We start from the raw sequence: 14,837 nt of genomic DNA, 5'->3' as shown, positions 1-14,837 counted from the left end.
GGATTGGGTTAAGTTACTTAGTACGGGGTAACGTTAGTAGGACGTCGATTAACAAAATGCTGAAATATATTTTAAAGTATGTCAGTGAGCCTTTGTCTTGTCTCTTTAATCGTCTTATTTTACGTTATCATTATGACCAAAGAACCGTCAATATTTCCAAGCAATGTGTGTTTTTGTTAAGCATGTCGACATTTACCAGTAGTTGTGAATGGGTCTCGCACATAGACGCTAGATCACGCCAATCATTTTCCCCTTGGCTTTTAGATTTTCTGGAAGGAAAATAATTCCTCTCCCCCGTCCAAACTTTTAGTATACCGGTATCAGATTTGCACAATCCATACGCACAATGCTTCAGCATGTTCCCTCGTTCGAAAGCTTGCCAGACCTCCCGCGCATAGTTACGGTTGCTAAGACATGATTGGCTAGTGGAGGTTTTCGGGCGTGGCTTAGCGAAGGGTCAATTAAAGGTCCATTCCAATTTCATAGAAACTTTCAACAAATCTGTCAATTGGGAAACAACAATGGGCTCTATGCACGGCGTTATTTCCGGTAAAGGATTAAGGATGCTCGATAACTTCCGCCGATCATAGAGTCCAATGCAATACCGAGAATTTATATTGAATTTTATACTCCATGGTTATACTAACGAAACGTTAGTCACAAAAACAGATAAAACAGACACCCCTCGTTGTGTTTATGCTTCTTTTTAAAATTATATTAAATAAACATAACTATATATAAAATTACATCTAAACTTATGTACGTTTCGTTTCAAAGATGGAAGGACAGTAAATATTGAAGACTCTGCCATAATCCCGTTTTCTCCAGTTTTCCTCCGCTTTAATCTACACAACCGGAAATGGACGAGCATCCTTACGTCAAATGCGGAACTTATGCGTGCATATAGCCCATTAGGGCAAAATTTAGGGCAAAAACGATAGTAGCCAACGAGTCCAAAAAACACATCAGCTCCTTTTTAGTCGATGGAGGAGGGAAACCTTCAACCATTAATATTTTAGCTTGGAGTGGACGTACCTAGCCCCGTCCCAAGTACTTCACAATTCGATAAGTTAACTGTAAGGCATGCTTCAACCAGACGACCAAATAATGCCCGTAATTGTTAAAGGTGCTGCTTCCAAGTTTCACTAAAAATAATAACGTCATCCAAGTAAACAGTGTATCCCTTCAAACCCAGAATCACCCATTAATCTCTGGAAGGTTGTCGGTGCATTTCACAACCCAAAACTCATAACGGAATACGAGTATAACCCTGAGGGTGTAATAAAAGCAGTTACCTTTCGGGCACGAGTAGTTAACGGCACTGTAAAATAATTTGACAGCTATCAATTATAGTTTAACCTATCCGTCTTTACAGTCACGCAAGTAACACATGCATCACTACAGAATGCAAGAGTGAAAAGGAACCCTCTCGAACAGTGCCGCGCAGCGTTCCGATCGTTATTAAAGTGTCATAAAACGGTATTGCTGTATATTAAAAATTCATATCATAGCAAAAATAAACACGGATTCGGAATGAACTGGTATACCGCCCAGCACTATCACCTTGCATGCCTCATTTAAATACTTTGCGTCTGAAAGGGAAACTCCAACAAATGCATATGCAATATGCAAGTCAGCCACAAAAAATAACCCTGTTAGTAAATCCTGACAGTAGTTTTTAATGCCAAAAGAGGGTTTGTGCTGGAGCAAGCTGTTAGTAAATCTGGCCCTAAGTGTAAAAGCAAATAAAACTTGTAAGAACATTTGTCGATTGTGATATAAGCTCCTCAACCATGCCAATACTGCGGTTTGACTAAGTGGCTGAAATTATATCAGTGTTCTGAACTCTAACCTCAAGACTTAACAGCTCATTTACGATTAAACTGTGTAAACTGGATGGACAACATGCATATTATGAAGCTGTTGGACCTAAAGGACTTTTTTTGGGCATCTAACTGTTTGGTACAGCTGGTATTGGAGCATGAAATCAGCCTTGGAAGAGCTCCATTTTGCTGAATGATGAGACAAGGCTACATCCATGGAAACACATAATCGGAATACGACGTCTTATTACTCAAAATGACTGCACAAACATTTATGTATACATTTAATGACTCCAAATTTCATTGACAAAGCAGATGGATGTGTCTGTGACAAAAAGCAAACAAACGAGAATTGGATTGCCATGAATTGCGAGCTGATGGAAGAGATGATTGGGCTGAACATGGGCCAACAAGCAGAGATTGGATCATGTAGTTTTTTATTTTTTTATTTTTATAAAGGCCGTATCTGGATGGAATGCTCAACAAAAGTGTCAACCGGTCCTGTCATGACTTAGTTCCCAGTGTAGCACTCATTTCCTTTTCCTCCGATACTGGACAATGTCAATCGTCGATGTTTGTTAGAAAAACATAGCCTTTTTTTTTCTTATGAGAAACCAAAGGGTGAAATTATATATATAAATGAAGGTTGTTGTTTCTTATACTTCTGTAGCATCTATGAGAAGAATTCCATGTACTGTACTGTACTGTACTGTACATTAAAGGCCTTCTGGACATCCAAAGATGGATTTGATAAATGGGCTAAAGCTAAACAGGATACTGATATTCCACCCTCAGTACAAGCTAAACCTTTCTATCAGCCTGATATAAATAATGATTTCCACTCCTGGTCTACATTTTATTACAATGGCAAGCTCATTTTCCCTCAGGCACTGTGTGTGACAGACATTGTGCTAATCTAAAGTGGAAACACTATGCCCAGTGAGTGCAGTAAATCAAGGTGAAACTCAATGGAGAGTAAGATACGAGAGTGCATATGTGACTGTGTTATGCTTTATAAACTTTATTTGGTTTTATAGGTGTGGTCCAAGTGGCTATTTTTAGTATGTTTTCATTTTTAGAATGAATATAACAGCTAGAACATTATGATTTGTATGATACCATGCTGGAGTGCATATTCAAGCATAAAAATACAAAAAAAGTGCCTGTATATGTGGAAGTACAAGAAGAGACTTGAGTTGGATGGGGAAAAATGACTTTTTCTAAATTTCAAATTGTGCAATAACATTGTGTGCTGAGATGCTGTATGAGTGACAGTGACTTGACAGTACGGTTCAATTAATTGACATTAGTTTATGCACTGAGTACCATGAACTAACAACAACAACAACCACACAAGCTTGCATAGGACATGTACATTACCATAGTTGATAACACTTTACAATAAGTGCAAAACCAAATTCTAAAGTTGTATTTATTAATATTGTTTAATCAATGTACTTAAGCTAAAATGAAGTAGTGTAAAGTGTTACCCACTTAAAATGACATGTGCTGTAGTATGCATAGTCAGCACACCAAAATAAGTGTACTCCTTTAAAGCATGACAAAATATTAACATAATACTTTAAAACTTTAAAGTTAAACTTTTCATTTGATTTTATTACAAAAGAGCACTTTTTTAAAGTGTAATTGATTGTTCTAAGAAACATACAAGTGTGCAAGAACCAACGGCTCAATAAACTTAGGTTGCCTTAGGTTACACTTATTATAACATAATTTTATTATTATTTGAATTGAAATGAAGATTAAGCACATGTCTGGTTCACAGAAGGAACCTTATTGCAAAGTGGTACCATTTTTGTTTAAAATGACAGTTTGAATGTGGAAAAGTTGATGGCTAAAGAGCATTACCTTCTAATCTACTCTGCAATGCAACTCCCACTTAGACTCGGCGGTCTGCTTTTCATTGTCACATCACATGGATATGGATGGCGGCAGGCAAACAGATGCTGCACATTCTCTCAGTGCATCAAAAATACCCCTGGGTCCTTTGATTCTTTATGAGGTAATCAGAAATGAATCCATAACAGAGTGAGAGAGATTAATGAGATGAATGATTTGGGTGCCGCCATAAAACTCTTCCGATAAGCGGACAAAGCCAACAGGATATAATAATAGAATGGATAAGATGAATATTGAAATGTGCATTCAGGTCATGACATGCATTCGATGATTAATTTGAACAATTACACAGGGAATAGTACTCCCCCAATTTGAAATTATAACACAACGGACCCCTTTGACCCCTACAGTGTCAGGTAACTCCCAAACCTCTCCGTTTTAATGAACAGCTTCGTAAGAAAAACAGCAGTGGAAGCATGGCAGGAGGGAACGGCTCAAGCTGAGTTAGCGAGATCACAAACGAAGAAATTCAAAACGTGTTCCAGGTGGCCTTTCTGGGCATGGCAGCAAGGAGAGACGTGATTAAAATATTTTCAGGTCATCAATCATTGAAGTTCTCCATGTTTTACATCTGACATTTCACTGGACCATTTTCCCAAATAAAGCAGTGTCCAATATAGAGCTAGAAATGGCCAACATAACCATCTAACTTTACTCAGAAAAATATATTTTAAACTAAATACACAGTTTTCAAAAAAATACCCCAGTGTTTCACACTTACATTAGCAGACTTTCGCAGACTAACCTGAAAGCACAGGACAAACTCGCAACAGAAGCGAGGCTGCATTGTCACTGACCTCAGCAGCTCGGGTGAAGTGGGCTTCCGACTGACGAGGCTAACGGTCGCAAAAGACAAGGCTATGTATTGTTTAATATATTTTCTCAAATGTATGGACAATGCACCATGGAGATTATTCCATTTTGGAGCTCACAGTGAAACATTAGCCTTGGCTAAGTGTCCATGAAAAACACAAACACCAATATAATGGATCATGTTATGATGCCAATCAAAGCAGATGGAGCATGTCGAGGAAACAAAACAATAGTGCAACAGTGAGATGGCCAAAGCTCAATGAAAGTTTGACCTGGGCCTAGGTGGTGGTTCACTATGGAGAAAATAAATGGGGGGGGGGGGGGGACTCACTGAAAAAGTAGACAGTCGCTATTGCACTAACTCTATCTGAAAAACATAACATAACTGTTACATAACTGTCTGTGTGAGAGTAGCAGCGAGATTAGCGTATTTACTCAACTTCACAAAGTAACCGAACAATGAAACCTGCCTTAACTGACTGGAAACCAGTGGGAAACCAGTATTCATATCTATACTGTAATACTGCAGCTACTGTACCTTTTGATAATTATAGCCAACTGTCATTATTAGAGCCAAGAGTGAACACACCCCCAGTTACTACTATTAACTCACAAGAAACTCAGATTAACGAATGAGTAAGTAACAGGGCTCAGTTGAAAGCGGTAGTTCACTATTAGCTAGCTATTATTACCAGTAACTACTATTTTTTAAAACCTCTTAAAGAAAAAATGTGAACTACTATATGTGGCTCATATTTAATGAGATCAAAGCATAATGTATAATTATTCTAGAGTGAAGATCATGGTAACCCACTAATAATGATTCAAGTATTACCGAATCCTTCAGAAGGAATTACAAATTATTTGGAATTACCTAACAATGACTGAAGTCATTGTAAGTTTTTTTCCTTTTTTTTTTTTAAGGTAATAGTAATGACTCAAGTGTTAAAACATCCTTAAAGCATTCAAGCACAAGAAGATGCAAAAGAGAACTCAATTCGGAACACGTACTGTACGTACCGACGTTCTTAACCTGATTATGTTGAATAAACTTGACAATGCATGTGGTCATGTAAACGTTTCCTTTATCAGAGTCAAGTCATAAATATAAGTATAAAACGATCGACTCAGCTAGACGTTTGGCCCTTGCTCTTGTTTCTCCCGGCATTTAAAACACATTAACCCGCGTACTTCGTGCTTACTGAAGTGCGCATGTGAAGTGCGCAGAGAGCGCACTGGTAGGGGGGCACATATCGCAAACTCCGACTTTTTCTGACCCAAGAAATTATTAAAACGTGTTTTCATCTCGTGCAGAAATAGGCCCTAGTCAAAATGCTGCATGTAACGGCATGAGGATAGGCTAATAATGTCCGTAAATTTCCCGTTGACAAACAAAAGGATTATGAGGATCTCTTTTTATTTACCTCACTATACCAGGAAATAACCTGATCCTATTAATAAACACTCCACCTTTGCTAGCAAAATAGAAAAAAAGATGCTCGTATATAAAACGAAGTAGGCTAATAAAACAAGCAAATGAATGAGTAGGCTAAATAATCAAGTTAATAATCAAATGTTAGCCCCGCCCCCTCACGATACTATCGTGTATCGCCGATCTCACAGGCTGACGATAGGACGATATGAAAATGGAGCATATCGCCCAACACTATTACATAGTTATATAAAGTGGGACCAAAATGTCTTATTCCATTGTATTTTGACAATTAAACCGAGAACCTTTACCTAGGAAATGTATCTGGTCATCTTATTTCCAATCGAGCGGGGGGCCAGGCACTCTCAGAACAATTTCTCATTTTGTTTTTTCCTCTTCCCTCAGATAGCACATAAATGCTTGGTATTGTTTATGTGTTCCTGTGGAGACTTGTACAGTAGCCGAGATAGGATCACAATCTCAGGCATTTAAAGCAAAAGAAAACAGTGGAGAAGAAGATGAGGTAGGGCTCACAGCAGTGTGACGAGGGTAACGAGAGGGTGCTATGAGTTGAGGGATGCTTAACTGAGAATATCATTGGCAAAAGAATCACTTGGCCAGCCAGTCTTCATTAGAGGAAGGAGAGGAGAATGACAATAGAAGGGGATTGAGACATGCCGTAGACTGGTCTAAAACCTGCTTTAGCCATGTAATATTGTGAACTATAACTGCTGCGCCCACAGATCAAGTGTACAGAATGTCTACCACCATCTACTACAGATTAACCACCAAACCGAGGCGTGATGCACATATTGTTATGACGATGCACCAGTTAGCACTCATAGCTCATTTGCTGCCCAAGGCAAGATGAGACATGACCAAAAAAAAGGTGACACGGGTTCAAATTTCTTACACTAAGATTCAAATGTTTTGGTTGGGTGATATTTGTTTAATGTTTTTTGTAAGCAGCCTCTTATGCTCAACAAGGCTGCATTTAGAAGATCAAAACGGACTACTTTCTTATAATTTAAAGACCCCCTGAGGTGAAAATCAAGCATTTAATGTTGTTTATATACATATGTGGTGTTTTTAATATGCTTTAAGACAAAGTGAAGCAAAGACAGTCTCAAAAACACTGTTTAAAATCGCTGGTGTTTCTGACGTGACATACTCTATTGTAACTACAGTACTTTGGATGTAGTCTGCATATTCATAGAACCGCATACTAAATTAGGCAAGGGTGTCAGTACTACAATAAACTACTATATATAATGGTGAATATAATGTATAATAATGCAATGGGGGATTATTTGTGGGGCCTGATAATGCCAAATGTCTTATGTTATCAGTAAAAAGTTTATTTTAAATATATCTAGTCAGTGACAGAGTTCAAGTCTATTCATTTACACCCACAAAGTAACACCAAATTCAGCATTTTAATCAACAGTACATATTTATTAACCTTTTACCATATGTCTTGGAGAGGATTGTAATAATATTGTATCGTGAGTTCAGTATTGAATTGTGACATGAGGGTATCGTTACACCGCTACAAGGGTAGAGTTACATTCAAGCTATTTTAAGGCATAAAGAAAAAAAAATTGATTTTGGTGATCGAAGATGAGTTTTAAGAGATAAAATTATTGAGGGGTTGGGGGTATTATCAAGGGGACTTTAAACTGTAATGTATTGCTGTGAAAGCAATGCTTAATTTTTAGCATCATTACTCCAGTCTTCAGTGTCATATGATCCTTTATAAATCATATAATATGCTGATTTTCAGTGTAAGAATCAACTATTGAAAACAGTTGTGCTGCTTAATATTTTTATGGAACCCTTGACACATTTTTTTTTTTTTTTTTTTTAGGATTATTTTATGAATAGACACTTTTGAGAAATTTAAAGCATTGTTGCTACATAAGAGTATTTTCTTTCCAAAAAGTAATAAAATCTTTCTAACCCTTAATGGTCGTTTTGGGACTGAATTTAATTATCAGTGACTGATAATTAGGGTGCCAACGCGGTTTAGATTTATTATCTGTCCCATCAGTTTGAGTTGAAGGAATCTGCCATATACAACAGATTTATAAAGCTAAGAAACCCTGAATTTGGGAACTGGCATGCAACAGGGGAAGGGGGTACCAGTCCATCCAAATAGCATTTGACAAGTTAATGCCTTTTACAAGCCAGTGACTGTCAGAATAAGATTTGCATGTAGACACGCAGCCAGTGTCTTTGCCAATGTTGCCTTTCATACTGACTTTAAAAGTGTGGACACAGCAGCTTTGACCACTTAAATCAATGTAATATCAGACTGCTTCTTTTGAATTTCGAAACATGTTGTTTTGTACAACTTTTGTAACCCTTAGAGGTGACGTGTCATTTCTGTATCACCAAAAAATGACTTTTTCCCCAAACAGACCACTTCCCTGTCAGTGGTCAGAAACAAACAGGATTGCTAACACTCCAATCTTGGTTAATCTAACACTACTGTATCAGACAATGGGCCCTATCATACACTAGGCTCAATGTGGCACCAGGCACAAGTGCTTTTTGCTAGTTTCAGCTCGACACAGGGCTTTTTCATGTCCTGCGCCACCTTGTTTAAATAGCAAATGCATGTGCGCCCATTTGTTCACCGATGGGCGTGCTGGTCTGAAAACAAAGTGTGTTCAGGCGCATTGATATTTTAAGGCAACTTAAATAGACTGTGCCATTGACCAACAAAAACCTGGTTTAAGGTCAATGGCGCAGTATTTATTTATTTTTGTTATTTAAAGGGTGCCTATAGGCGGGCGCGTACACTCTAAAAATAAAAGGATTGCAATGTAAATTAATGTGATTATTATTGCGTACATAAAGATAGGTTGGAATCCCGCTTGTCCCATAGATGGTCTGCTTGCGCTTTAACCTCACGCATGAGCAAATATATGTTTTCTCTCTGGAGAAAACGTTCAGTTTTAGTGTAAATAGTGAATCTGTCATGGCGTGAGAGCAACTGGGTTTTAAAGGGAGTGGGAAAGGACACGCGGATTTTTTTTTTTTTTTTTTTGCACGTTACACCCAAAAAACGCCCATTACTCATTAAAAGAATAGGGACAACCCTTTTAAGGCCATGTGGCGGGCATGAAGACCATTTTCCCCATCGTTACACTAGCAAGAGGATTCAAACACGCCTTGCACTTGCGCTGTGCGCTTTAGACTATGTGCTTAGATCATTAAAATAGGGACCGATGTTTGATTATAGCCCCTACAAATTGTTCTTATACTTGTTTCTATATTCAGTTGGAGTAAAACAAGTATTTCAAAAGTTACAAAATATATTAAATAAAAAAATGACGTACTTCAGCTTTAACACTTATTATTTATTTCCTCCAGCTGTAACCTATAGGAGCAGGATGGCTGAGAGTCTCTAGCATGGCTGAAATGAAAGGACGATGAGGAAGAAGAAACAGGGAAAAGGACTGACTTACATCACAGTTGGCGGGACTTTCCCAGCAGAGACCACAAGGGCCCAGCAAAAAACATCCATGAAAGCCATCAGGGGAGCCTGCTCCAAAACTGAAAGACAGAAGAGTGCAAAGATATAACCATAGAGAGGCAAGCACTATGGGAACTTTCTCACAAACAGCTCGTCTATGGAAAGAACGACTGAACTGGTACTGTTCATGAAGGAGTGTAACATGGAGTGATCCGATACTGCTAACGTTCTATTAAGTACTGGAGCAATCCACTTCAGCCCGGTTTGTTCTAGTTCGTTTGGCAAAAAAAAAAAAATGAATCAGACCAGTAGGTCCTCCGACATGTTTTTTCAGTGCTATGTTCTGAGTATGGACTTCTTCAAATTCATGTGACACAAAAACTCTAGACGTTATAGACTTTCCAAGCACAGTGTGTTTTTTAAAATATAAAAAGTTAAGATTTTGTACAATATCAATACTAAATTATTATTATTTATTTTAACCCCCACATTTTAGCTGTGAATGTGTAGAATACCTGCCACGTTAATATTTCTGTGTTTTCCACTGATTTTTCCCAGTCCAGCAACCTCAATATAAGCTAAAATATTCCCTGATCTAATGTTGCAAGCAAACCTGAACTCTCCCGAGAATAGAGAGCGTATAGTCGGCTTCGCCAATTTTCATGGGATTTTTCAAATATGTTTGCTGTTGTAAAAAAAAGTAGAGAAAGGCCAATTCTTCACTTGATATTAAAATCCTGGTTGATACTAATAGACCAGATTTCTACACTATTTAGTCTAAATGAGTAAAAACTCAAATTAATTGTGAATTTGTAATATACAATATGAAAAATCTATATTTTGAGATTCTCTAAAGACTAAATTGTGGTGTTGACAAATTCAAAGATTGTATGTAAAGATTAACTTTAAGTGATTGTTAAATGACGACAAAGGTAATCAAGTATACACAATTATATATAATAGTGTGGGATACCAACAAATAAATAAATGAAGAGTTCAGATGCAAAAGTGCCATTTGAAATTTTCTTCTTTAATGATGATTTTTATCAAACTTGTATATTTAAGTTCAGTAATTTCACTTAAATAACAATTAATAGGTAATTATCATTGCCATGTAAGTGAAATCACTGAACTTAAATATACAAGCTTGATAAAAATGATCATTCAAGATGAACATTTCAATTGGCACTTAGAGGCTTTTGCATCTGAACTCTTCAAATATATACCTAGGCGTAACTTGTGGGACATGTCCCCACCACTTTTAACCAGGGTCGATATAGTCCCCACCACTTTTGAAACATCTCGCGGCATGGATGTAAATAATACAAATAAATAAAACATCTTAACTAGCAGAGCATTCATTTCATTCATTTGTTACATAATCTAGTGCTGAAATGAGTTGTTTTTGAAGCCATGTGATCAAAGTGCTCGTTGACTGTGACCAGTGGTGCGGATAGTGTCTTCATGAGGCTCGCGCTGCCGCGCAGTCTTCGCAAGGACGTGCATTTTAATCCGTTGCGGAGACTCTATTCGTTCTGGTGAAACCACAAAGTAAAATGCTCACAAACGTGTCCCAGATTGATATATAACCACCGATAAACATAATCGTTTTAATGAGGGAAAAAAAAACTATACTACGAATGCAGATTAGAACCCAGTACCTTTGACACGCTTGGCAAAAGTTCTGCCACTGGACCATTAAAGTGCATGCATATAATTAAGTATTTGTTCACGTGAAAATTCTTGCCACCAACACGTGACGTTTTAGATCTCATTAAACGACAAATTAAACAAAATGTACTATTTAATTTGATTGCTGGACATTGGTATCAGGTGTGCATCTGATTTATGATTTAGCATTGTATTAGTCCCCCATCCCCACCCACTTTTTAAAGCAAAGTTACGCCACTGAAAATAATTCCAGTACCATCCAATAATCAATATACCATGCATCCCAACATTTTTTTTTTTTTTTTGGACTTTGGCTAATGTTCAATGCTGCTATTTTTTTTTTTTTAGTTTATTTTTAAAATTCAGAAAAAAAAGAGGGGAAAAAGCTTCACACTCCTCCAACCATTACAATATTCTGTTTGTATAATTTTTTTTTAAAATCTCTTTTTTTTATTATTATTATTATAGGCCTCCAACATAAGCAAGCAATGAACCTCATATTCTAGAATGTATTTTTGACTTTTGACATAGTGTGCCGAGAGGGAACGCAATCACCTACAGTAGTTGTTTAACAACACTTTCTATGCTTAATGTGATACTCGCCAAAAATGTTGTTTTTGAATTTCTCCTGTTTGCACTGATTCGATACAGACAACTTCCTCGAAAGTCGACACAGACACTTTCACTCTTTTCCTCAAAAAGCCTTTCAAGCAAGTATTGGACAGTTGTTGCAGCATTAGCACTATAATATCAAAGGATGGAGTTTTGATGTTGGGTTAACAGGACAAATATGAGAACAGGATTTTAGGTACAAATGTTTTTGTTCAGGTTTTTGATCAGGTACAGTGGTAGAGATAGATGTAACATTTAAGTGAGATTACAAAGGGAAACCAGAAATGAAATGTCAGATGAATAGTTATTGATTTTAAATCCATTTTAGGCAAGCACATCAGTCTACCTTTCAAACTCTGTAAATACAATTGTGTGTAATTGTATGTATGTGGGGCAAAAGAATGTTTGAGCTGACAAAAATGCTCAAAATTATGAAATTAAAAAAAGTCTATTAAATATATTATATTCGTTATGTGGGCTCAGAATGAATGTGAGAAATAGGTCTACATTTATGATGGTTTAAGCTTAAATCCATCGCATAAATGAAAATACAATGTGTTCATCACTGATTTTAATGATTTTCATTTAAATGTGTACTTGGTAGCTTTTTCCTCTTTAAAAGTTTTACAATGAGTTTAAAGACATGTGCACTCACATCATGAAGACTCCAATCATCCATAGTGAAAAAAAGGAGTTCACTTAATTGTATTGAATGTACATTTGTAGTGTAAATATTAAACGTACTGTATATGTGGAAAACACTTTTTTTGGATAGTCCATTTTACTACACTCTAAAAATGCTGGGTTGTTTTAACCCAACTTTGGGTGAAATATGGATAAACTCAAACGTTGGGTTAAAAATGTAATAATAAATTTTAACCCAATGGCTGGGTTTGTCCATATTTGACCCAAAGATGGGTTAAAACAACCCAGCATTTTTAGAGTGTAACTTTGCAAACTGTCAACTTATTCTACTATTCCAAACCCTAAAATCGAACAGTATGCTAACAGTCAAGTTGACATGTTGAAAAGTCACTTAACAGAAAGTCAGTAAAGTGGATAATCAAATTAAGTGTAGTCAAGTGTAATCAAATGATATAATTTTTAAAAACCATACTTGCAGACAATATATTAATCAAATAAAAGTCAATTTAAGTGTACTTAAACAGAGTACACTTTCATGACTGTTTTTTGCCAAATCTTTTACTTTAAAGTGGTGTATTTTTTTTATAATATTCTTTTAATAATCTTTTGTCATGGTTTAGAGAAAAATTGTAACTGTAGTGTATTATTTGCACATTACATTTAAAGTTATTTATACTTTAAATGTGCTAAGTTACAGTTTCATCCGCACAAATGTGTAATAACAAATATATTTAAATACATGACATACAAGACATTAAGTAGAAATGGCATTAAAGTATTTTTTTTTTTTTTTTACCATAAACGTTCACCACACTTTGTAGACAATAGAGGTAATTATGGAATTAATGGAAGTCCTAAATGTCCCCCAAAAATGAAAATGATCCCATAATTTACTCACCCTCGAGTCTAGCCATCCTAGCTGTATATGACTTTCTTCTTTCAGCCAAACACAATCTGAGTATTCCCTGGCTCATCCAAGCTTTATAATGGGAGTTAATGGTAACTGAGATTTTGAAGTTACAAAAAACGCATCCTTCGATCATTTCAAGTTATCCATACGGTTCCAGGGGGGTTAATGAAGGCCTTTTCTGAAGCAAATGATGCATTTTTGTTAGACAAATACCTATATTTATAACTTTATAAACTAGAATCACTGACTTCAGTACTTGAGTTGAGTTCTGGCTGAAGAGTGAACTCGGACCTGACGCTGAACTCGGAAGCAAAGAGGATAGAGCAAAGCAAAACACCAGTCACATTTAAAAGTGAAATGTCGGAGGAGCTTGAGTTTGTTGCCCAGCACTATTTGTTTGAACCGCGAGAGCCGTCTACTCGCACTTAAGCTTACACGGTAGAAAAAACAGCGCAAATTATGACGGAGTGCAAACGAATCCGAACTAGCAAGGTTTGGCAAAGTTTTACAAAACAATGCTGTCATGTGCAACACATGCAAGGCAGAACTTGCTTTTCACGGGAGCACAACATGCATGTTGGAGCACTTAAAGAGGAAACATCCCGGCAAAAGAGGAGCCAGTGAGACCTGAGTGTTCTCCAGCTGGAGCTAACTAACTGTAGTGGTAACGTATCTCTTTATTAGATCATGCAATACTATTATATCATCAATAATAATATAATTACAGTAATGTGATGATTTATTTTGCATAGAATAAAGCTTGATTAAGCTTAGGAGTCAGGGCTGTTTTTATTATTGTAACACTATTAGCCTTAGGTATTATAGTCTTATTACTTGCCTGTATTTTGTTCCATAATCATGAAGACTTAAAAAGGAGATGTTAGGAATAATATCATGGCAGTTACTTTTCCTTTTTCATTCTGTAAATTAAAAGGTGAAGGAGAACATCTCCGTCAGCTCAATTCTCATGTAAAAAAAAACTATTGTAATTTTATATCTATTTGCAGATTAATATTTTAACCTTTTTGTGTCCTGAAGTAATGACCCTTTTTCTGTTTCAGTTCTATGAAAAGCAGTGGGCTTATTAAACAATGCTTAGAGAGCATTTGTGTGTGATTTGAGTTAATGACCTGTTTAGTTGGCTCTAAGTTCATTAAAACCACTATTTCAAAAGCTGAACTGATTTTTTATATATATATATATTATAGTAAGAATATGTATAACTCAATGTTTTAACTAATTGAAAAAGCTGAATAATCATTCCAAACTTAATGATTAGCTGGCAAAATAATTGATGATAAGTCGATTAATCGTTCTAATAATTGTTAGATTAATCGATTATCAAAATAATCGTTTGTTGCAGCCCTACTAGTGATTACAGTTTATAAAGTTACAAAAACGCATCACTTCGCTTCAGAAGGTCTTTATTAACACTCAAGCCGTATGGGTTACTTTTATCATGGATAGATGCGCTTTTTTATTTTTTTTATTTTTTTTTTTTGAGCTTCAAAATCTTAGGCCTATTGACTC

At 36.3% G+C, this 14,837-nt stretch overlaps 1 protein-coding gene across 1 annotated transcript in view; it reads left to right on the top strand.

Annotated features, from left to right (window-relative positions):
* adrb3a (adrenoceptor beta 3a) overlaps nt 1–11,823 on the top strand; it is a 30,944-nt gene extending 19,121 nt beyond the window's left edge. Inside the window, exon 2 of the mRNA XM_039682035.2 lies at nt 9,367–11,823. Within this exon, the coding sequence (XP_039537969.2) occupies nt 9,367–9,379 (13 nt within the window). The 3' untranslated portion in view covers nt 9,380–11,823. The remainder of the gene's footprint in view (nt 1–9,366) is intronic.
* Nucleotides 11,824–14,837: the final 3,014 nt, after the last annotated feature.

Source organism: Pimephales promelas, chromosome 14, assembly GCF_988280905.1.
Source record: "Pimephales promelas chromosome 14, fPimPro1.hap1.1, whole genome shotgun sequence".
Taxonomy (NCBI): Eukaryota; Metazoa; Chordata; class Actinopteri; order Cypriniformes; family Leuciscidae; genus Pimephales; species Pimephales promelas.
The sequence above is the reverse complement of the archived record's forward strand: the minus strand, read 5'-3'. Positions and strand labels throughout refer to the sequence as shown.